Source organism: Rhipicephalus sanguineus, chromosome 5, assembly GCF_013339695.2.
Source record: "Rhipicephalus sanguineus isolate Rsan-2018 chromosome 5, BIME_Rsan_1.4, whole genome shotgun sequence".
NCBI lineage: Eukaryota > Metazoa > Arthropoda > Arachnida > Ixodida > Ixodidae > Rhipicephalus > Rhipicephalus sanguineus.
Window position 1 is genome coordinate 190,466,804 of NC_051180.1, and position 22,065 is coordinate 190,488,868.

At 46.8% G+C, this 22,065-nt stretch overlaps 1 protein-coding gene across 8 annotated transcripts in view; it reads left to right on the plus strand.

The window, feature by feature from the left end:
- The window catches only part of LOC119394533 (protein LMBR1L), a 583,826-nt gene that overhangs the window by 389,006 nt on the left and 172,755 nt on the right, over positions 1–22,065 (plus strand). For 7 of the 8 annotated variants that reach the window (XM_037661855.2, XM_049415812.1, XM_049415815.1 and 4 more), the window contains one exon: positions 15,049–15,159. The exons of the other annotated variant lie outside the window; for it this stretch is intronic. In XM_037661855.2, coding sequence (XP_037517783.1) covers positions 15,049–15,159 — 111 coding nt within the window. The remainder of the gene's footprint in view (positions 1–15,048; positions 15,160–22,065) is intronic. 8 annotated transcript variants of the gene reach the window in all.

A 22,065-nucleotide genomic window follows, 5' to 3' on the forward strand; every position in this document is an offset into this window, starting at 1 on the left:
ACAGATATTGGAAAACTAACATAAATTTCTGAAATTATGCTTGGGAACGTGTCGGCATTATCACATGACTGCAATGTACTAATACTTCTGTTATGCATAATTAGTACTATTATGTTTACAAAATTTTCATGCCAGCCAGCGCCATCTGCAACTTAAAAGTTCATCTTTATTTCACTTCATGGCTTATGCATAATTACCGAATTGAAAATTAAGCCTAGCATCATGGCTGCAAAATCAACCTGAAATTAGCCAATCACATGCTTAAAAATAAAAATTTTCTATAATTTGTGGCTGGTGGCTTGGCACATTCTGTCCTAGGACTTGATATGCCATGAGGTTGAATAAAATTTGACTACCACGTATAGAGGCTGTAAAGCAGTCAGGACTTAAGTTTTAAAGAAAGCGAGAAAACAAAACCACAACACACGTTAAAATGAAGGGGACAGGATGACGCGGTACTAGCAACTGAAGTTTAACACGTGTTTGGCTTTTTTAGACATGTCTGCACTCTTTCTGCGACTACGTGATACTTTAATTTTTAAGGGTACTTGCTTGGGCCAGTTGGTATCTATTCATTGTTACGTTATTGCGCACCACTTTGAGGACGACGATTGAACCACACGAACACAAGTGCAAACTCATAACTGATTTTATTGGACAGACACATGATGCTTTTATACAATCCCGTATCATAGTCACAATCAAACAAACCGAAAACGTTTACAAAAATTGATTTAAAATTATGTAAATAAATACCGATAACCATTCATGCCGAGGAAACACGCAGCTATCGCATATCCCTGCATTAAAAATTCAGATAGGTTATTTCCTTCTGTGTTAGTCCTAAAGATGCCATACTGACGCAGTCATCCCCCAGGCGAATAATCTCGGACACCTCAATGATTTCACGAGTCATCTGATTATTGTGCCTAGCAACAACCTTGGTTTCATGGAACTTCGGCTGGCATCCGCAATCACGACAATGGAAGCCTAGGTGTCCTTGCACCGATTTATGCACATTGTTGTTGTACTCCCACAGTCTTTCATTAAGGCACGTTCCCGTCTGGCCTACTTATTTCTTTCCGCATGTGAGTGGAATCTCGTACACCACTTTTTCGACACAATTCACAAACTTGTTTCTGTGGCTAGTTGCGCATGCAGTTATTCCCGTCACCTTTTTTCTTTCTTACGTTGCAAAGTGACGACAACTTCCGGGGTGCCGTAGAAACCACTTGCGCTCCGAAACGGCCCCCAATCTTTTTCAGGTGATGGAAGACGTCGTGAAAGTACGGTATCGCAGCGGTCCTACAAAAATTCCCATTCTCGCTCTGGGGTTTTTTCTGCAGTCACTCCTGGGACTTCTTGCCTGCCTGGAATAGAGAGTTACACAGTAAACCACTTTACACCCTTAAGGGGGTTTTGCCGTGACTATAACTAACACCCTTACACCCTAGGAAAAGGGTGTTTTGACGTATCAAAACACCCATACCATAGGGTGTTTCCAATGGCCTAAACACCCTTATCACTGAAAAATTTGAAAAAAAAATCTACAAGTCAGGGAACATGCAATTATAGATGACATCAGCATAGAAGGTGTGCGCACGCGCCACACCGCGGCACACACAACAAAGCGTATTGTAAAATACCACATGGACGGAGCGCTCGTGCTACACAGCCTTACACTGACCATCTGGTATATATAGCCATAGTATCTTAAGCCGCCGTTCAGTGCCGGTGGAGAAAGTTCTGTTCCGTATAAATGAACATTAAACATTAGGAGAATAGGCGTAAATTTATGGTACGATTGTAGATAGCCCTAAAAGAGACATATCTTTTAATCTAAACTCGCCGAAGATCCAACGACATTTTAATCAGCGAGTCCCAGTTATCATCTGGCACGCTGTGGTATGGGCCATGGGTGTTTCGATAACACATAACACCCTTAACTCCTAAAGGGTGTTTAGCTAGAGCATTACCCCCTAAAGGCTGTTTTGGGGAAGGAAAGCACCCTTACACCCTAATTTTTGCAAATTTGGTCAGGCAAAAGGGTGTTTTGCTTGCTTGAAACCCCCTTAAGGGTGCAAAGTGGTTTACAGTGTAGCCACTGACATAGTGACATAACCCGGATACCCTGCCTGATGAAGTCGACCAAGTTGGGCTTGAAAGCTTTCTTGTACTAAATGATGGCAAGACTTCTGCAAAGCATTCTTTAGGCACGTGCTTGCAGCCCCTCTTTTCACAAGTTTTGAGTGCCTGGAAGAGAAGGGAAGCGAGGGCTTACTGGCACGCGGCTTGTATTTCCAGCACACATGAGAACTTGAAAAGCTTAGCCGCAAGTCGAGAAACCTGATGGCTCCTTCTTCTGCCTACTCGTGAGTCAGTGTCAAGGGACTCAGGCCTGCCTTAAAGGTTTCCAGTACATAAGCAGCGTTGTTCGGACCATTTCCTGATGTCATCACTAAGAAATCATCAACGAAGCGAAACACTTTCTTCAGCCACGTCATATCCAAAGAGTTTAGAGAGCGCTCTGTCCTATTGTGCCAACAAGAGGTCACTCAGCACGGGCGCAATGCAGGAGCCAATGCACACCCCTTGCTTTTGTGTGTACACCTTGTTTTCCCACATTATGAATGTCGATCGTAAATAAAATGAAAGAAGCTCAAGGAAACTTTCTACACTTGCCAGCGCATGCCCCGTGAATCATGAAGCACCATACATATCTGTACGTTCCTCAACGCAAGTCATTATCGCCTCATGGGGCAGTGAATGAAAAAAGTCCTTCATATCGATCGACAAAGCATCAAAAGAGGCACCTGCATTTTCTTTCAAATATGAAATTACACTTTCCGAGTTCTAACCAAGAACGGGTCGTCCACCTTCGGCAGATTCAGTTTTTCATGCTCCATCTTCAGCAGATTCAGTCTTTTTGCAAGTACACAGCCACCGATTTGCACCAAGTTCCTCTCTCTGATTTACACGATGACACGGAGCGGACACTCAGCTTTCTGCGTTTTAGCCGCGAACAGCAATTCCAGACCAGTGGTCTTGCTCTTGTCAATAGAGTTGTTACCCTATTCAGGCCTAGCTTGTCACACATACTTTTTGCCTTTGCTTTCACTCTTGACATTGAAATACCAAGACATTCCTTAAAGTTCGAGTCTGGAGCATGCAAGGCCTTTGCTTTAAACGTGCCAGTAGGCATGATCACGAAACCACCTTCCTTATCAGCGGGTAACACACATAGTGCGCTGTCTCTGAGGAAGGAAGCCACTCACCTCAACGGAAGATTAGCAGTAGGCGCGGCGCCTTGCTTCATAGCAGCACATCCACTCCTTCCACGACACACCTGTCAGCTTCACTGTCTGAAGCTTGCTTCGCAATTTGTCGAACAGATGTCAGCAGCTCTGGGGCGTGTCTTTTTGGCTTGACCACATACTTTGGTCCCAGTGCTCGTGTACGTCTGACATATTCCGGCAGACTGACACCTTCCGAAGTGTGTACGGTGTTTCCTTTCGAGGCAGGTTCTCTTGGAAAGGAGGCTCTCAGACGTTGTAGCCAAAGCCTCCAATGCTCCTCGATGGAAATTTCAATTTTCTTGTAAAGTTCCTGGATCCTCTTCCATCTTGCTCGAGTGCTGCTCGTCGATTCATTGACTTGGGTCCTCAGAGCTTCTTTATAAAGTCTGACCTGCCCGTGATATTCAGACCTCAGGTTTGTTTGATTGTAACTATGATACGGGATTGTATAACAGCATCATGTGTCCGTCCAATAAATTCAGTTGTAAGTTTGCGCTTGTGTTCATGTGGTTCAGTCGTCGTCCTCAAAGTGGTGCGCAATAACGTAACAATTAATCTTTAATTTTGTAATTTTCTCGTACTGTGTGTGTATATCTTTCTGTGGTTTGCATTAAACTTCAGGTGCTAGTAGCGCGTTGTCCTGTGCCTTTCATTCTCATTTCTCTGTGTTGTGGGTTTTTCTTCCGCACTTTCTTTAACTATTAATAGACATCAACTCTTATATCAACTGACTTATATCCATGCGATTAAAATAGCCTTGCACAACTAACTAAAGGCTATAAATATGCACATGTAACCCAGTTCCTGTGCTGATATGTGGCTAATGAAGTGACAATAACATGAAATGCATGTGCTTCACAAAATACACTGTCGCTTAGCGGATTTCTGTCACATCATATGGCCATAATTATGTGACGATTATGTCGCATGTCAACAGGCACAAATTGTCACCGAGACGGAGGATAAAAACAAGCAAATCAAGCATGAAAACATAATAAACAGAAAGCAAATTTCGCCTCAATGCACATTTGATCACATGACAGCTTCAGGGGTGAGACAACTGCGCATATTGCGCATTTTTACACGATTCCGTTTTGCTGAGCCAAGCTGCTCCAAAAGCATAAAAATCGCAAAAATTGCGCCGAACTGCTCCAAAACAGCCTCAAAAGCAAGAATTTGGATGCCCTCCTCAGCTTCAGTGGGGGAAAAGGCTGAGTTGTCATCATGATTTTCGAAGCACCGCCAGCAATACCAAGAAAGTAAGGCATTCGCGGAACAAATAGACGCGCTCAAGCGTGTTTCTTTTATGCACCTTTCTAATGACGGCTCCCGTGGTGCCGCCACATTCTCCTCTTGGACTGTTGTAAGTATGCCTGACCCCGCAAAAATGTGCTGCCGTGCCCCGAGCGTGCTGCTTCTTCTACTCGCTCGGCTGTGTGTTCTGGAAATATACTGTCGCTTAGCGAAAACGGTGTTGCCTCTCTAGCGGCATTGACTCTCAGGTTCTTAGTTCTGCGTAGCGTGTTCCTCCGTTCGCTGCGGTTTTCATGTCGACGCTGCTGCGTGTGGTCACCTACACGCGTGTTTGCTATGGGCGAGCGCCTTGTTGCATCAACGCGGTGTTAACTAGCTTCCTGCATGCGACGCGTCTCCGCGATGTTCTAGCGCATGGGTCCTCAAACTGGGTTCCGCGGACCCAGGGGTTCCGTGAAGGACAAGCCTGTGTATTATCACTTCTATATCAACGGCGATGGCCTTCGATATTAAAGAAAAGAGAACAGGCCAACGCGGACAGTGTTAATACAGTGGTTGCGCGCGTCGAGAAGCGCTGTCGCCAATCCGTCCCCCCACCCCCCGCTTTCGATTGTCTTCATGCTGAAGAAAAAGTTAGGGGCTCCAAGGTCAGAATGTTTGAGAACCCTTGCTCTAGCGGTTTTTCCCGAGAAGGGGGCAGCAGACTGATGCAAAGTGCGTTTGTGTTGTACCCCAATAAAAGTTGCGTACCCCAATAAAAGTACGCTTACAACGGCGCTACTTTTGCAGTACCATGCACGCGCGTTTGACGAGATAGTCAATGCGTGAGGTTTCTTGGCACCCGCGCCGCACTCTTGAAGGTGGTCCAGCTCGAGGTGGCAGCGAACGGCGGTGCAGCGCGCTTTTGTCTGTTGAAAGTGTGCAGTACACTTGACGCTATGCCAACCGCGTGGCCGAGGAGATAGCTGAAGGCGCTTATTGTGATGTTCTCCTGACAAAGAGTAATACTGACCTACAGGAAGCTCTTGGGAAGCTTGAAAAGCTAAATAAGCAGTCGAAGCAGATGTACAAAAAGCCAAAGCAGTATAATATGCTAAATCATATCACTGATCTTAAGCAAAGCCTACTGCTATGTAACTACGATTCTTGTGCAATCACATTTTTTAAAATATTTTTGATAAGTGTGATGCTCTTTCGTTCTTTTTTTTTCGAATGTTTGACATGAACCTAGTTTCCAGAACCTTTTTTTCAATTATTTAATGTTTGGTACACGGGCTAGATAGGTGGTGTGGTATGTAAAAAGGTAGTGTAGTTCATACCTGGCGATATTTTGTTAAAAAACTTTCTCCAAAGTCTGTTTCAGTGTCATTTGTATTCTAAGCCAATTAAAATATCTACTTACTCCCCAAGTTGCTACAAAATTGTTTTTTCAAGCTCTAGAGCGACATATGAAATGCCGCTAACTGCTCCAAATCAAGGTTCTTCTGCTCCAAAATCGCAATCTTGCTGCTCCGAAAACTGCTCCCAGTTCAGTTTCAGCCGTCTCGCCCCTGCAGCTTGAAAATAGCGGCCTTTCTTCCTTTTTTTTTTTGTTGCTTATGTGTATACTCCCTGAAAGCACTCTGCTTCATTCATGCTTTATCGCAAGCAAGGAAATGTCAAACAAACAACTCTTTCAAGGCGCACTCGCACATCGATTGGCTGGCCGTGCGAAGCATGTGCTATATTCGCAGGAGTTTCTAAATACGTACCACACATCGTTGCTATGTGAGCTTAATGACTTTTATTTTTTTTTTTCGATTTTAATTGCACTTTTCCTGCAATGCAAGGTGTATAATGTCTCCGACAGCTGCTCGAGCGACGATAAGGACGCGCAAACAGAGGAAACTTAAGTATTACCAGAGTCCTTCAAAATTATTGAAGGACTCTGGTATTACTTACCATTAGTGTTCCTGGCGCTGCCGCGAATGCAGCGTGCCCATCACCTCCTTGTTAATATACACAGCGGTAGGGATCGCGTGAGTCGCTGGGTCATCGTCACACCATCACAATAGCAGTGCGGCATGTTTCACTGTCGTCAAACCACACATTTCACGTCCAGCGGCGAGAGCAGGCACAAAAGGCGCACACACGGCCGACACAGCTAGGGAATTCACAAGCGGCGTTCACAAGGCCAAGGTAATACCATGACGGCTTCGCTTCGGCATTCCGCACGCAGCTGGGGGCCGGCCTGCGGTAGTCTCCACTGGCAATTCGGAACTCTCTTGTTGTGTTTCTTCCTTTCTTGTCCGCCGCGGTGGTATAGCGGCTACGGTGCTCGGCTGCTGATCCGAAGGTCGCGGGTTCGATCCCGGCCGCGGCGGTCGCATTTCGATGGAGGCGAAATGGTAGAGGCCCGTGTACTTAGATTTAGGTGCACGTTAAAGAACACCAGATGGTCGAAATTTCCGGAGCCCTCCACTACGGCGTTTCTCATAATCATATCGTGGTTTTGGGACGTTAAACCCCAGATAGTAGTAGTTTCTTCCTTTCTTTATTGCTTTTACAGCGAAAGCTGTTATGAGATCATTTCAACGGCCGTTTTTGGTGGCGTAGTTATCCGCCGCCGCCGCCGCCGGTGTCCGTAACCACTGTCGCTCGAAATAAGAAAAAAAAAAACGAAATAAGAAAAAATTTCCAGGATGGAACGGGGTTCGAACCTAGGCCCTCTGCGTGGGAGCCCAGTGTTGTACCTCAGAGCCATGCCGGTGCTTGGAACTGCCTTGCAAAAAGACGCTATACAGGCTTCATGTCCGGAAGGAACCACATTAGCATATGCAATATAGCGTGGTAGAAGAGTAAAATAAGCACCAAGCGTCGCACAACGCGAATTCTGTAACCAGGCGTCACACAATACGAATTGCGCAACGAGTGGGCTGTTGGATGCTTCCAACCCACTACAAGGGGCTCTGCAATAATTCATCTTCATCAGGCACAACACCAACGAAGTGCGCATAATGCCTTACATGTTTTTAGCGGGTACCACGGCTCTCCGTTGAATGACGAAAAATGGCATAGTGCCTGCTACCCTACTTTTCAAAAATTATATTGATCTATAGTGTAGTGGGTTCCTCGCAAGTGCACTTTTATTGGTTGCCAAGGAAGCCCATAAGCGCATGGTCCATTTCCTCGGGGTCTCAGTAAAGTCCTTCCCTCCCCCCCCCCGCCCCTCGCGCTCCCACGTCAACGTATGTTATACAGCATGACGGGAGAGGGAAATAACGACCGGGCGTCACACAACGTGAATTACGTAACTGTTGAACCGTTTAAAGCTTCCAGCCCATTACAAAGGGCTGAGCCACAATTCTTCATCGTCATCAGTCCTCACGTAAACATTTCCATTTCACAGAAATTATGATGATTTATAGCGTAGTGGGTTCCTCGCAAGTGCACTTGCATTGGTTGCCAAGGAAGCCCATAAGCCGATCATCCATTTCCTCAGGGTCTCAATCCCCCTTCTCTCTGTTTCTCTGTCTCACGTCAATGTATGCTATATTGCATTAAGGGAGAGTTAAATAGCGACCGGGCGTCACACAATGCGAATTGCGTAACTGGTGAGCCGTTTAACGCTTCTAACCCATTACAAAGGGCTGAGCCACAATTCTTCATCGTCATCAGTCGTCACGTAAACAAAGTGCACATAATGCCTTACATATGTGTAGCTGGAACCTCGCTTAGGCGCACAATGACGAATAATGGCAATTTAGGTGCTTCCCAATTTCAGAAATATTGTGATTTATGGCGTAGTGGGTACCTTGCTAGTGTACTTGTATTAGTAGCCCCAACAGAGTTTACAACGGACTCTAGAAATGCCGCTCCTCCAGCTTTCGCTGTGACTGTGCTGCGCTTTCCGCGCAGGCCTGGCATTTTTTTTTTTTTTCCTTCGAGCGCGCATGCGGTGCAATGCTTTCTCCCACATCTCGCTTGTGTTTCGACGCGTCTGATTTCCTCGCTGTTGCTTATGAGCAGGCGGGTGACAGCCGCCCGAAGGTCGAAGGGAATTTCTTCTCGCTTCCTCATGTTCACAGCAGCCGCGTTAAAAAAAATCGCGTTTTTCTTTTTTTTTTTCTTTTTTTGTCGGGGTTTCTCCGCATGGGCTTTCTCCAAAGGTGACGTTGAGGCACCACACCTTTGGCCAGTTCGCTATCCAAAAGCATATACTAGCTGGGTGTGTGTGCTGTGCCAATCGGGCACATCGAGGGCTTGCAGGCTTTTCATTTTAGCTTAATTTTGATTTCATGAGAAAACGACATAAGCGAAGTCATTCTGTGGTCAAAGTGCTGTGTTAACCCGAGCCCAAGGGTCGAAAGCGTGCCATCTGCAGCATCCCATACGACAATGTATAACAGTCGGCGAGATGAAGAAATCATTGATTAGTGTGTTCATGAATTTATTAAGCACTCTGAGAACCTTGTGCTTTCCTATGACAACACACTTCTTCCTCCTGCACAGCTGCATGCATGCCCGCCAGCACTGAAGACACTGTACAGAGCTTCGGAAACAAATACAACGAAAACATGACAGAGGAAGTGAAATAGGGGATTTTCGTTGGTCTTGTTCGTAATGAATGACTTCAGATCGTAAATTTACCTCCTCTCTCCTATCTTTTATCCACATAATTTCTTAACGAAGTAAAATTGAGGACGCAGAATCTTATTACACCCTAAGGGAGTATGGTCTGGATGCAGGTAGTGTTAAGGGAGATTGTAGGCCTTAAAATGCCCAATTAGGCTAGTTTGCGTTTGCAGTGTACCACACACACAACCTCTGTTTCCCACCGTCAGTGGCAGCTGCTGGTTCCCGAGTTGTAGACCTTAGTGATGTGTCACTACAGTAATCCCTCGTTAACTCGAAGCCGTCAAATCCGGGAAAATTTCGAGATAAGCGGTATTTCGAGTTAAGCAAAACGCCGAAAATGTTTGCCCAGGTCACTGTAAAAGAAAAGCCAGTGCTGCCAGGAAAAGCTCCACTGCACGAGATAACTACCGTAGTAAAGGCACAAGAATTGGGAGGGAAAAAAAAAATTATTACCGAGGACCAAAAAACTGCGTAATGCTCGCCTGTTTCGCGTTCGGTTCGAGAATGGCATTCTCCAGGTGCTCAACACATCGCATGAGCCGTTGGTCGCCACCGCTGCATTCGACCTTGTTGCGGAGCAAGCGCAGCACGTTACGTGTTTTTGTCGTCGTAGGCACTTCTCGATGCTCTTCCTCGTCTGCATGGTCATCTGAGTCGTTCACGGCCATCTCAACGATATCGGCGTCCGACAGCATTCTGGTAATGGGGACGTGCACCTCGTAGAGCGCAGCATACTCTTCAAAGGCGATCTCGCCGTGTTCAGTATCGCTCACGCAGCCAGTTGCCTTGCGCACTTTATTGCACAGCTCATCACAGCCGCTGAATTCTGTCCCAATGTCTTCTTCGATCGATTCCGAGGCGCAAGAAAACCCTGCATGTGCGAAGCAGTTAGCAATCGCCAGCGGGCGTAGTTGGCGCCAGGCTTCGGCCATCAGATTGACTGCACCCAGCAGATCGATTTCATACTTTTTCCCATTGTCGTATGACAGCAGAATTCGGTGCAGCAGGCTTTTCCTATAATACTTGCGGCCATCTCAATGACTCCCTGATCCATTGGCTGGAGAACAAACGTCATGTTCGCCGGCAGGAACTCCAGCGTAACAGCCGCCAAGTTGACAATTTTTCCGTGACCGGGGCAGCTATCCACAACAAACAACACTTTCCGACCGTCCTTTGCCATGTTCCGGTCAAGCGCACGGACATGCTCTTCGAAAATCACCGCCGTCATCCAGGCCGTTTTATTTGCGCGGTAGGTCACATCCCTCGGGAGCCGTGCATTTCGGAAACACATGGGATTCAGTGACTTGCCAATGATGAGGAGGGGCAGCTTTTCATCGCCGGTAGCGTTGGCACCAAAAATAATGGTTATCCTGTCTTTTCGTTGTTTAGCGCCTGAGCACGCTTCGCCTTTTGGTGTGTATGTGCGGTTAGGCAGCATCTTGTAAAAGAGAGCGGCTTCGTCGAGGTTAAAAATGTCCTTGTCCGCGTACTCCTTTTGCAGCTCGGCGAGGCGTAGGTTGCGCCATGCGTCTGCAGCCTGTTCGTCGACAATGCCGTTTTCGCCGTGGATAGGCCTCGATGACACGTTATTTCGCTTCTTAAACCGCTCGAACCAGCCATTGCTGTAGCTGAAATCCGCGTGACCCATCTGCAGTGCCAAGGCGTCTGCTTTTTCCATCATCATTTGGGTTGTCACGGGAAAATTGGCTGCTTGAACGTTTTGGAGCCACAACAGAAGTGCTGCTTCGACGTCCGCGAATTTGGACGCTCGAATGCGTTTCCCCTTGCTTGAGAAGCTTTGCTCGAAACCTTACAAAACATTTTGTTTTTCCTTAAGCACTGTCGAGAGGTTTGACAAAGGGATGCCGAATTCTTTCTCGATGCACGACTTGCTTCGACCTGCTTTTTCGACTGCCTTGATTAGCGCGACTTTTCTCTCCAACGTCAGAGGTTTGCACTGCTTTGGGCGGGAGGGACATCTTGGTCGATATTCGGAAGCGTTCGTTGCACAGACCACTTACTACTCAGCAAAACCGAACTCAAGATGCGTCGTGCGCAGATCGCGGGGAAAACAAAGAATACCAGCTCGCACATGGAAGGGCTAGGTTGCGTACTGACGGGCGCACGCTGCACACGCCGCCCACCGCGCATAAGTCGTGCGCAGGTGCGCACACGTGATCACTCCCACAGTTGCTTGACCAGTCTGATAGGAAACGACTGCGTCCGCGGAAATTTTAAATTCGCTCTTCACGACTGCGTTCGGCACGTATAGTAAGAGCTAAGCATTCACACGGAGCCCTCGTTTCCTGCCTTCTGCCCTCCCGGTCAAGATTTCGAGATATCCGGTGTTCCCCCCGGAAAACGTTTCGAGATAAGAGGGGGCAAATACACAGCACCTATAGGAGGTTAATGCACGGCGAAAAAAGTTTCGACTTAACCGAGATTTCGAGATATGCGAGTTCGAGTTAACGAGGGTTTACTGTATAGGGTTCGAAACCCATTCCCCGTGTCGTACGTTCAGTTCGTGCTCGGAGCGCGGGATCCATCGGTGTGCTGTTATGCGTGCTGCTGACGTATGCGCACCATCAAAAACAAGCCGCACACAGAGGACGTAAGCATGCGCTCTTCCGAGCCAGTAGGCGTGCGACTAAGGGAAACGCAGCGGATTAGACGACAGTATCAATGCAAAGAGATCGCTTCAGCGCCTAGACCCCAGGCGCGATACACCGCGCAGCGGGAAGCAGCCGACCGGAACTGTGAGTTGCCAGCAGCAGCCGTTAGCCCCGCCAAGTTACCCGGAAAGGACGCTATACAACATTGAAGCGAGGTGACGTAATGCACTGGGCGGGACCCCTCGAACGGCGCTGCTCTCTTCTTCGGAATGAAGCGAGTTGAGAGAGAATCCGTCCGATAAGTATTGCGATTGTTATATCTCCGGTCCTACTTTAGCTTTTCAAAAAGTTCTTTCGGCTATATATTCCTGAGAGGCGTCCGACTCATTCCGATGCATGCCAAGCGCGAGGAGTGGTTCATGACCCCTTTAAATCAACGCACACCCCGAAAAAGCTTTAAAAAATAAGACAGCTACACACGCTCTACGAAAAGAAAACAACACATGTGGCGTAAATGTCCCTAAAGAACGTCCGTGCACCACGATACCGCCACTGATCGACACCTCTGCACTGGCTCGATGACTTGCCTCCGTCCCAGACCCACAAAGGCAACGTGGCAGTTGGCGCGACAAAGCATCGCTCGCGCCGATACGTCTTCTGGCTGCGAGCAGCTCTCATGAGGGCGCCGGTTGAAGGCCGGATGTCTCGACCGCATTCCTGGCCAGCGGCCAAGACGATGTGCAGAAGACAGCCAACCGTGGGTTACATCACTCCTGCTGTGTACACTCGAAATACTCTCGACAGAATGGTACAATAAGGCAAAGGGAAGGCAGCTACGGGCGCATCGCGCACGTGGTGCGATGTTCAGTACGGCTAGCAAATACATCGGCGGCGACTGAAACGCCAAGTTTAAGTGAACGAAGGTCACTTTTCTTAAACCATACTACGCAAGCTAGAATGAGGGAAGCAAAGTGCAACACCTCAACGCCACAATCCAACGGGTTGTGTCCCACGTGCGACAGGCAGGTCTCAGAGCCTTAGGCCTAACGAGTCGCTTGACAATAGCCGGTATCCAACCAGCACCCAGCATAGGTGCAGAAGAGGCAGCCACGAGGAGACGTTGTCTTGGTGAGGTGGCCCTACGCCGCTCGATGTGCACACAGCAGCTTAACGAGCAATCGGTGTCGAGCTGCAAACCAGCAGCAACGACCCCTGTGGCTCCTGGCCACCCGGCTACTCAAGACGCGACTCCCAGAGTCGAAAGAGACAGAAGAAACTATTTATGGAAAACTCGGACCGCCTATGAAGTTTCCGTACTCACTCGCTTCGGGCTTGCCTACAATCCACGTGCTTTTAGACTCGCTATCCCAGGATGTGGACCACATGGGTCTCGTATCGACAACTCCGTGACATTCTTAAAAAAAGCAACTTGGGAACAGTAAAAAAAAAATTCTTAGCGTGCGGACAAGTTCAATCATGCCATAGCAGCCGATCTGTCCACAGAAATTCTTAACATGCCGACACGTTCAAACACGACACAGCAACCAATCACCTCTCCCTCAAGAACGGACATTGCCGATGCTAGCGATCAAAATCACCCCCCCCCCCTAGGCCTACTCTAATCCAGCTCACACAAAGGTTGCCCTGAACTGCGAAAACTGTTGTCCGATGCTCCAAGAGCTCCACATTGGGCAGCCAGTGTGTGGTCTGAAGGTGAGCTGCTCCATCGGGCAAACAAACTAACACGTCTACATTTATTACTTCTTTACAATGACGAGCTCATAACTAACCAGTACCATGCTTACATAATGCCAATACAACACACAAGCTACATAACGCATACAAGGTACCGGGAATGCGGCGTCGCGTACGTTCGACTCACCGCGAGGGGCCCGCGGGAAACGAGCCGCTGTATCGTCCCCACGGACTCACCGCAAAAGGCGTTCGTCCACACACTCTACCAAACCCCAAAGAGACTTGCTGCTGTCTCCTGCATGCTGGTCTAACCTCTCTGGCGCCAGGTGGCGCTGCCGGTGCCACCGCACTAACATTACCCCGCGTGAGCACTGCGCCACCTCTCGCTCGGCGGCTCTTAAAGCTCACTGCTTCTAATCCGCAAGACGCATGTGTGCGATGAGGTGCGAACAACTTTACAGGGGGTGATAGCACCCCGACAATACGGTTGTTTTGAAAGAAAAGGTGTCTTGAATGTTGGGCTTTATGCTCTGAGGTCTCGCAACTCTTCGTGGTGGTTTCGGCGTCTACATGCCCGGCCCCCATTCGCAACACCACATAATACCCTGTTCTCGCCCTATATGTAAGACTTGCCAACACCTTCAAAAGGATATCATAGTCAAAAGCACCAGAAGTGATTACATTCATCATATACAATCTAGTTTTACCTACACTAGTGCACATGTTATCTACTTGATTGGATGTTCATATTGTCACAAACAGTACATTGGCGAAATAGTACGCCCTGTTAGCATTGCACGGACACGGTGGAGAACTTACTGAAAGCATTGGCACAACATTTCGTGCCACTGCTTTTTTTTTTTCTGCAGAGGAATGCAAACATGTTTGCAGGAGGGTTCCACAAAATAAATATGTGGCCAGTTTTGGTCGGAGTTGAGGAGAGTAGCGTGGCACATAAAGGTTGCTGTGAGAGGGCATACGAAGGAGGTGACCAGATCTGTGGCAGAGCTGTTGCTTCATCATGGCACACATGGTGCATAGTGCACGAAAGAAGGGGGCTGGATTAAGGCAACATAATGAACCCCACAGACGTTGAAGCTAAGGAAGGTATAAGGGACATTATTGGTAGTTTGTAATTATTTGTAAATACTTTATATCATCCCACAAGTCCTTTACACATGCTTTACAAATTACATTATTTGTAATTACTACTATGATGTCAATGAGAGGAATAAAAATGGATGAAAAAACAACTTTGCCACCAGTAGGGACTAAACCTAAAACCTTCGGGTTGCGCATCCGATGCTCCACTAAGAGCAGATCATTTCCCAGCCACCTTGCATCTTGCAACGTTTTTTTTGTTATTTCCCAGGCGGAGAAACGTTAGCGTTTTCAGGATAGCTGCAAAGCCAGCTTCTGCCTCAAGAGCATTGCAAATGCATGCAGCGGAAAAAATGACTAGTTTATTGCCTTCTACTAACTTGTTTGTTCCGTGAAATTTTGAAAAATTGGTTGTGTCTTGGTCCCCACCTCACAGAAGAGCCTTCTAAGCATATGCTGCAATCTGTTTGCAGAGTTGGAAATGCACCATTCTATGCCAGTTCAAAGAAATGGAAGAAATGGCTGTGCGGCTTCTGCACTGCAACGAAGACTTTTGCAGCTTGGCAAGGTGCGCAGGGAACTAGGTGGGTGGCATTTTCTTACATAATTAGTTCTAGGTGTTAAATTTTGGACATGGCCAAATTTTATAATGGTATTGGTATTTTGAGCCAATGAAAGCTGACAGCAGGGTGCAATTTGACTGTGTCCCAGACTGATTACAAGAAATGATTGCTAACAAAGGCCAAGCAAGATTTCGGTGATCAATGTGTGTTGAATGTGATGGGCTCATTGAGCTTCAGAAGTGAAGGAGGGTGTGTTGGCTTGTGCCTGGTTCCTGTGTTTTAAAAAAAAACCCCTTGAGGGTTTTCGCTGTACATGTACGGCAGAAGCTTCCTGGTACCAAAGGGTTTTCGTCGTACATGTGCGGCATAGCGTTTATTATTAAAATGCACGCCATTTTCGATCATTTCTCATGCTTGGCCTGTGCTGCCACACTTCGGGAATACGTGGAATTTTTTTCATGCGCCGATGTCTCTCCGTCGTATTTTTTTTTTTTTTTCGCTTCCCAATACAGCACTCCGGCTATCGCTGCCCATCCGAGCGCGTTCGCGGTGAAGCTGGTTTAAAGTGCGCGCCTTTTTCGAATATTTTTTTTCCTTTACATGTGCTGTCACGCTTCGGGAATAGGTGGAATTTTTTTCAGGCGCCGATGCCTCTCCGTTGTTGCTATTTTTATGCTTCGCAAAACTTCGCGCCGGCCATCGCTTGCGCAACAGAGCGCGCCCGCAGCGCGGTTGGTTGGTTTCAAACGCGCGCCTTCTTCGATCAGTTCTCTTGCTTAGAATGTGCTGCCACGCTTCGGGAATACGTGTAATTTTTTTAATGCGCCGATGTCTCTCCGTCTTTTTTTTTTTTCCTTTCCAAAGAGTCGCGGCGGCTTTCAGTTACCCAACAGAACGCGCGCACGCGGTCCGGCTGGTTTCGGTTTCGTCCTTCGGGAGATTTTCGCTTCTTGCGCCCGCAAAGCTGATGGCTGTTTGGTTTCTAATCTATCAAAGGGTGACCGCTTGTTACTCTCTCGTTTATTGCTCTCCGGGGCGCGATTACATCGTGCGGCGCTAAATTACACAAACGACGACGCCGTGATTGCGTTTCCTGTTTTGGGGTATCGGAAAAACTAACTACGTCTTGTTGGCGGTAAGACGAAGGATTAATGCAGCTTTTTCACTCGTTTTGCGTTCCGGACGGGCGCACAACCATAGTGTTTTCTTCCGTGCGCTCACTGACGCAGTTCGCTTACGCGGAAGCGCGAGCCGGTTGCTCTGCTGCCGGTGAGTCGAGCAGCGATTCTTCCGATGCGTACTATTCCCCAAGTGCCGAATCAGAATCTCAGACAAGGATCTTTTGACCAGTTCAGACTTCGATGACGATCAAGGAGCGACATCTGAAAAGCGTGCGCTGCGAGCCATGCTTCAAAGACGATCACACGCTGAAAAGTTTTTAGTGTGAGAGAACGAAAATTTTTATCCGGAAAAGCACTCTGGTGCACTTATTTTCGTATGCCTGTGAGCTATGTTTAATACAATGCTTAAATTTTATTTCTAAAAAACTGTGAAGTTTTTTTCTCAGGATTTTGCTTGATTTTACTACGAATAAACCATTTGTATGTAACAACAAAAATGATTTGTTTGTCACTTTACGGTCAAGAAAAAAATTTTAGGCAATTTTTTTCTGAAATAGAATCGTCTGAAGGATTTATTTCAGCAATAAAAAATTACACATTTTTGGACTGGATTTCGCGAAAAAGTTCGACCTTCAAAGGGTTAATAGCTTTTTTCCTCACCGTGACGGATATCTAAAAAAAGTGGTGGAAGCACTTCTGTTCCTGAAACCTTTTAGGCACCATTGTGCCACCTGTGGTACTGGTATTGTGATTTAATGGTAACCCAGTTTTCGCAGGGTGAAAATGAAAATCTACTTGAAAGTCTTGTTTTAGAAAAAAGCTTACATGCCACTGTGTTGACGATTCCAAGAAATAGAGAGGCAAACACAATTCGCCTTCATAGGCTGGGAACTCCTGACGCTTTCTATTTCTTCTGCAGTCCAGTTTTGCTGGCTTTAAGAGGAGACGCACGTTGAAAAATGGCAATTTTCATGAAACAAATCACTTTTAGGTTTTTGACGGCTTCAGCAACATTGATCCCTCCTTTTTCATTTCTAAAAAAATCATTGTCGGAAATTATAGAAAATTATTGGTTTAAAAATCAGTTAAAACAACACAAGGTGCAGATCTGGCTAACTGCGATGCAAAAAACACTCGGACGGAACAAAAACGATAAGAAGGAGCGCTGAGTTAAAGAACTTGATTAAATTTTTTATTGAAACATTTTGCGTACCAACACCCCCAACTCGCGACTTTAATGCAGAGATGACCCAATTTGAAGCGCGTAATTCGTGAATTTGCAGCGTCGCATGCCAATGGGCTTGTGCGTGATGGTTGGGCCTGTGCTCTTTCTCTCTATGGTTGACTTTGCCGCATCACAAACTTCCAGTAAGTAATAATAAAGAAATTTCTCCGCCAAAATCGAGCTCTCTCACTGGACCTCTGAATCACGTGGTGCGATTCTGCCACAGCTCGTCTATTCTCGCTGTGATGAACAGCTCTCTCGTCATGTGCCTAATTTTCATGCATCTTTCTGCTCCTCGTGTCGATGGATGGCGAGAAGGAAATTTTGATTTTCTATCTCAAAAGTATCATTCGAAGCACAAACTGAAGGGAACGAAGCTGCAAAGTCAAGTGGCATGCTACGGAGATGTCCGCGGCAGCTAAGTCTAACCTTAGTGACGGCGAAGCTTTCGAAGGTTCGAAGCTGGCTCGCAATTCATTGACAGAGTAGAGGAATTCGTCAGTGCATCGGAAAAGTAGCTAAGGATATTCGAGAATGACTATAGGAATGGTGAAGAGTCCACGAGCACTTTTATCTGCGAGATCGGCGCCCCCAATCTACTGGTGAGCACTGTGACATGCCCACTGTGCTTATGGTGCGAACTTTGCCGTCCACGAGTTGCTTGTAAAGCAAAAAAGACTCGCGTAATTTTTGGAGCTGTATTCCATCAATGCAGCGGGTTCCATATTCGTTGTGCTGTCAATGTATTCGTTACAGCGTGCAGCTCCGGCAGACGACGCTAACAGTGGAGCGCACCCTTCAGCGAGCCCACAAGAGTCTAGAAGGCTCTGACACAGTTCCTTTCGGGCTAGTTAGTTTAATGCAAATACGGACGAGGAAGACACAACTGGACTAGCATTCGTCCCATGGTGTCTTTCTTGTCGTGTCTGCTAGCGCTATTATATCTTTTGATGCAAGAAGATCGCCTTGCGGATGCTTCTGATGAAGACTATGAGGGAACATCTTAAAGTTATGCACTGGATCTGGGTACCTGGCCTGCATTGTGTGTAGTTTTCATACTGATATCGCTGCTGCAACAGAAATAAACAACTTTTTTTAAACTCTTAATTGCGTTTTTCCCAACTTATTTTTTGGGCCACACAAAGGTTTTGTGCACAGCATTTTTTGTACATATTGTGGCCCAATCAATACCGAATTTGGCATGTATAATCTTTATGATGTGTACAATGCACCTATCTAGGCTTTAATGCAATCAATTGATTTTTATGGACGAAAATTTTGGAAATCCTTGAGAATCAGCTATTCAAAATGAAGCACCAGGTATAAAATTCTCTCATAATGTTGCCTGCCAAGGAAATGAAATTATCTTGCTTATTGGCACTTAGAGGAGTGTTAGGAACAAGAACCATTTAGCGCTGCTCTGTTTGGCTGCTGCTGTCTTCAGCAACTGCACAAGCATGGGCTTGTTTTAACAGCGGAACTCTTTAAGGCCGGCATTGCGGAAAACTCGGCCGGGTATGCGCCACGGGAATTGGGCGAGCCCCACTACCGAGCACAGCAGGTGCGAGGGAACGCGGAGACAGCGAAGGAGAGCAGTGGGGAAGGAGGAGGAAAAGAGATAAGTTAAACTAAATGTCTCGGCTAGGCGGGATTCGAACCTGTGTACCCATGGTCTGAATGTGAGCATCGTAACCACTCGGCTATCCAGGCACGCTAGTAGAACAAGCATTTGTGGGTGCCATATGATTACATTGCTGTGGGCAAGAGAGTGAGAAAAATATAGAAGAGAAGCAGAGAGGGAAAGAAAACGGAAAGAGAAAGAAAGAAATCGAAAGAGAGGGAGCATCAACTTTGCTGTCCGAGGCTCGACTTAGCTTTCCTAGGCTTAACTGCCCCTCTCTCTGCTCATGTGGCTATACCTAAGGCTTTACTGGCTATCTCTAGGCTAGGCTTGGCTGGTGTGCTAAGGAATGCCGCTTAGCTCCTCTGTTCCTTCTGGCTTAGTACCACCTCTGCGAAACTGCGCTGATTTTTCACTTGTGCATTGCACTCGGAATATGAAGGCATCGAGCTATCTCGATGCCTTCATATCCTGAGCTAAAAAACACATCCATCCTACATATCCTGAACTAAAAAAGACTCGGACTGAGGACGTTATAGTTCTTCGAAAGCGCAGTGTGAATAAAACAGGACAATAAGAACGAACACACGACAATATCACAAGTGCGGGATGTCGATGTTTGTTCCTTCTTATTGTAGAAAAGGAATAAACGGCGACCACAATAAAAACACTTTAAAAACAAACAAGACGTTTCGGCTCCCTCACGGGAGCCTTGTTCAAAATGAAGTGTAAAAGTTTCCGTCAATGAAGTGTAATGAAGTGTAAAAGTTTCCGTCGTTGCGGTTGAGTGTGCGCTCTGTCACCTCTATTATCAATGATTTCAGATAAAGACGCGAAGGCAATTTTCTTTTTTTCAATGATGCTGGCGTTGTCCCAATCGATTACGTGGCCAGTCGATTCTGTGTGTTCCACCAATGCATTAGATGCAGTTTTCTTTCTTTCTTTTTTTTTGACGTCATAGCGGTGTTGTTTCACTCTCTGCTCGAAATTTCTCATCTCGCCCACGTATAAACATGATTGCATCCGGCGCAAGGGATGCTGTATGCCACTCTGAGATACTTTTCTTGTGCCAATTTTCCTTTCACTTTCACCAGCGAGTGCTTTAGCTGGTTCCGGGCACATATGGTACCAGTGCTCGCTTTTTTTGGAGGCGCGTCAACATGACATGCAGATTCATTTTTTCACTTGTTTGCACCGCAACACACACGAGGACAGTGGAAGGAAAACGGACAACACGGCGCTGACTCGCAACTAATATTTTATTGAAAGAAGCTGAAACATATATGTACTAAGTGCATTCGGCTTGACATGTGCAGAACAAGAGATGCATCAAGGAAGTATAGTAAAAAAATTGAGATAATAAAGAGTGGCACGGGTAACCAAATTCTTTCTCCTGGAGTGCCACTGATGGTTCACTTATACACGTGCCATCCCTAATCGCTATATGGTAGGCCTCAGCGATTTCTCTTGTCAATTGGTTAGGATGCTTAAAAATGAGGGTGGTCTTGTTAAAAAAGGAATAGCAACCGCATGACCTGCAATGCTCGGGTAGATGAAGACGCGCGACCCCTTGGGGTGACAACTTATGTTCCCTTAGTCAAACATTGACACATCGTTTTGTTTTTCCCACGTACTCTCTGCTGCAAGATAATGGAATGAGATACACAACCTGTTTCACACATGCGACGTACTTGTTCCTATGATTGACAGTGCACTTTCCCCTTACTGCCTTATCCTTCAGCACTTTATCAACAATTGGGCAAATGCGACCTATCTTATGTTTAGCGGAAAAAAGAACATCGACGCCGTACCTGGAGCGTACGTTTAATCCCGTGTGCCAATTTGTGCACATAAGGAAAAACCGCTTTTTCGCTTTTTTCATCACACTTTAAATTACCATTTTTGTCTGTCACCTTACGTGCCATAGACTCACACACCGATGAAATTACCACGTCGGGATAACCAGCATACATTAAGCGTTTGACCTGGTCCTGAAAGGCAGAATTTGATACGGGCACACACGATTTCCTCAGCAACGCATTTAAGACAGTCTTCGCAATCTTAGAGTGACCAGAATTGTAGTTCAAGATGGGTTTAACAGGCCTTGGATTATATTTCCAACACACATGATTTTTATCAAAGAAGTGCTTTAGGTCCAGAATCCAGAAACTGTAGCTCGTCATTTTTAGGAGTTTCGTGAGTAAAGGCGAGGCCCATACCGTGCTGATTAAACAACGCGAGAACCTCATTAACACCATCACGGTGAATGTCATTTTGGCAAAATATTGCTACGAAGCGCTACCGAAGATGAAGAGGGAGATCACATGAAAGAGGACGACGTTTCCTGATTCCGCGTGGACTTCGCTTCATCTTGTATGCCTGGCTCTGTCCTCTGTATATACCTTGTAAATATAACCATCGTCGCCTTTTTCTCCCCGTAACATTTTGATGGAGAGTGCGGGTTCTCCCAGCTTCAACATTCACGACGCTTCTACGCAGCGGACGCTCCTTGACTGCCTCTGCGATGCCTGCTCATGACGAGAATGAGGATGAATCGGAAAGCTCTACGACCGTGCCTCGACCGCCCACGCCGCAACCAACAATGCGGCAACCAGCCGCTACTAACCGCACCGTCGTCCTGACACAGCCGCGTGACCCAGGCACATTTTCTGGCACGGACAACACTGACGTCGAGGATTGGCTTCAGCTTGTGGAGATAGGTTTAGCGCAAAGCTTACCCTATGAGGCGACCGTAAAGGGACGCAACGTTCTCCACTGCCGCAGCGAACAAAGACGCTACGGCCGGGTTCGTTGACTCCGGCACGGCGCAGAAAAGGCACTCGAGGCAGGATGTCAACAAACAACACGGGTTTATTAACCAAAGATGCAGCACAGTACGACAGTCACGGGCTTGCAGGCCGTAAAGGGAACTCCGCAAGACCGATCGAGTACGCTTGCCA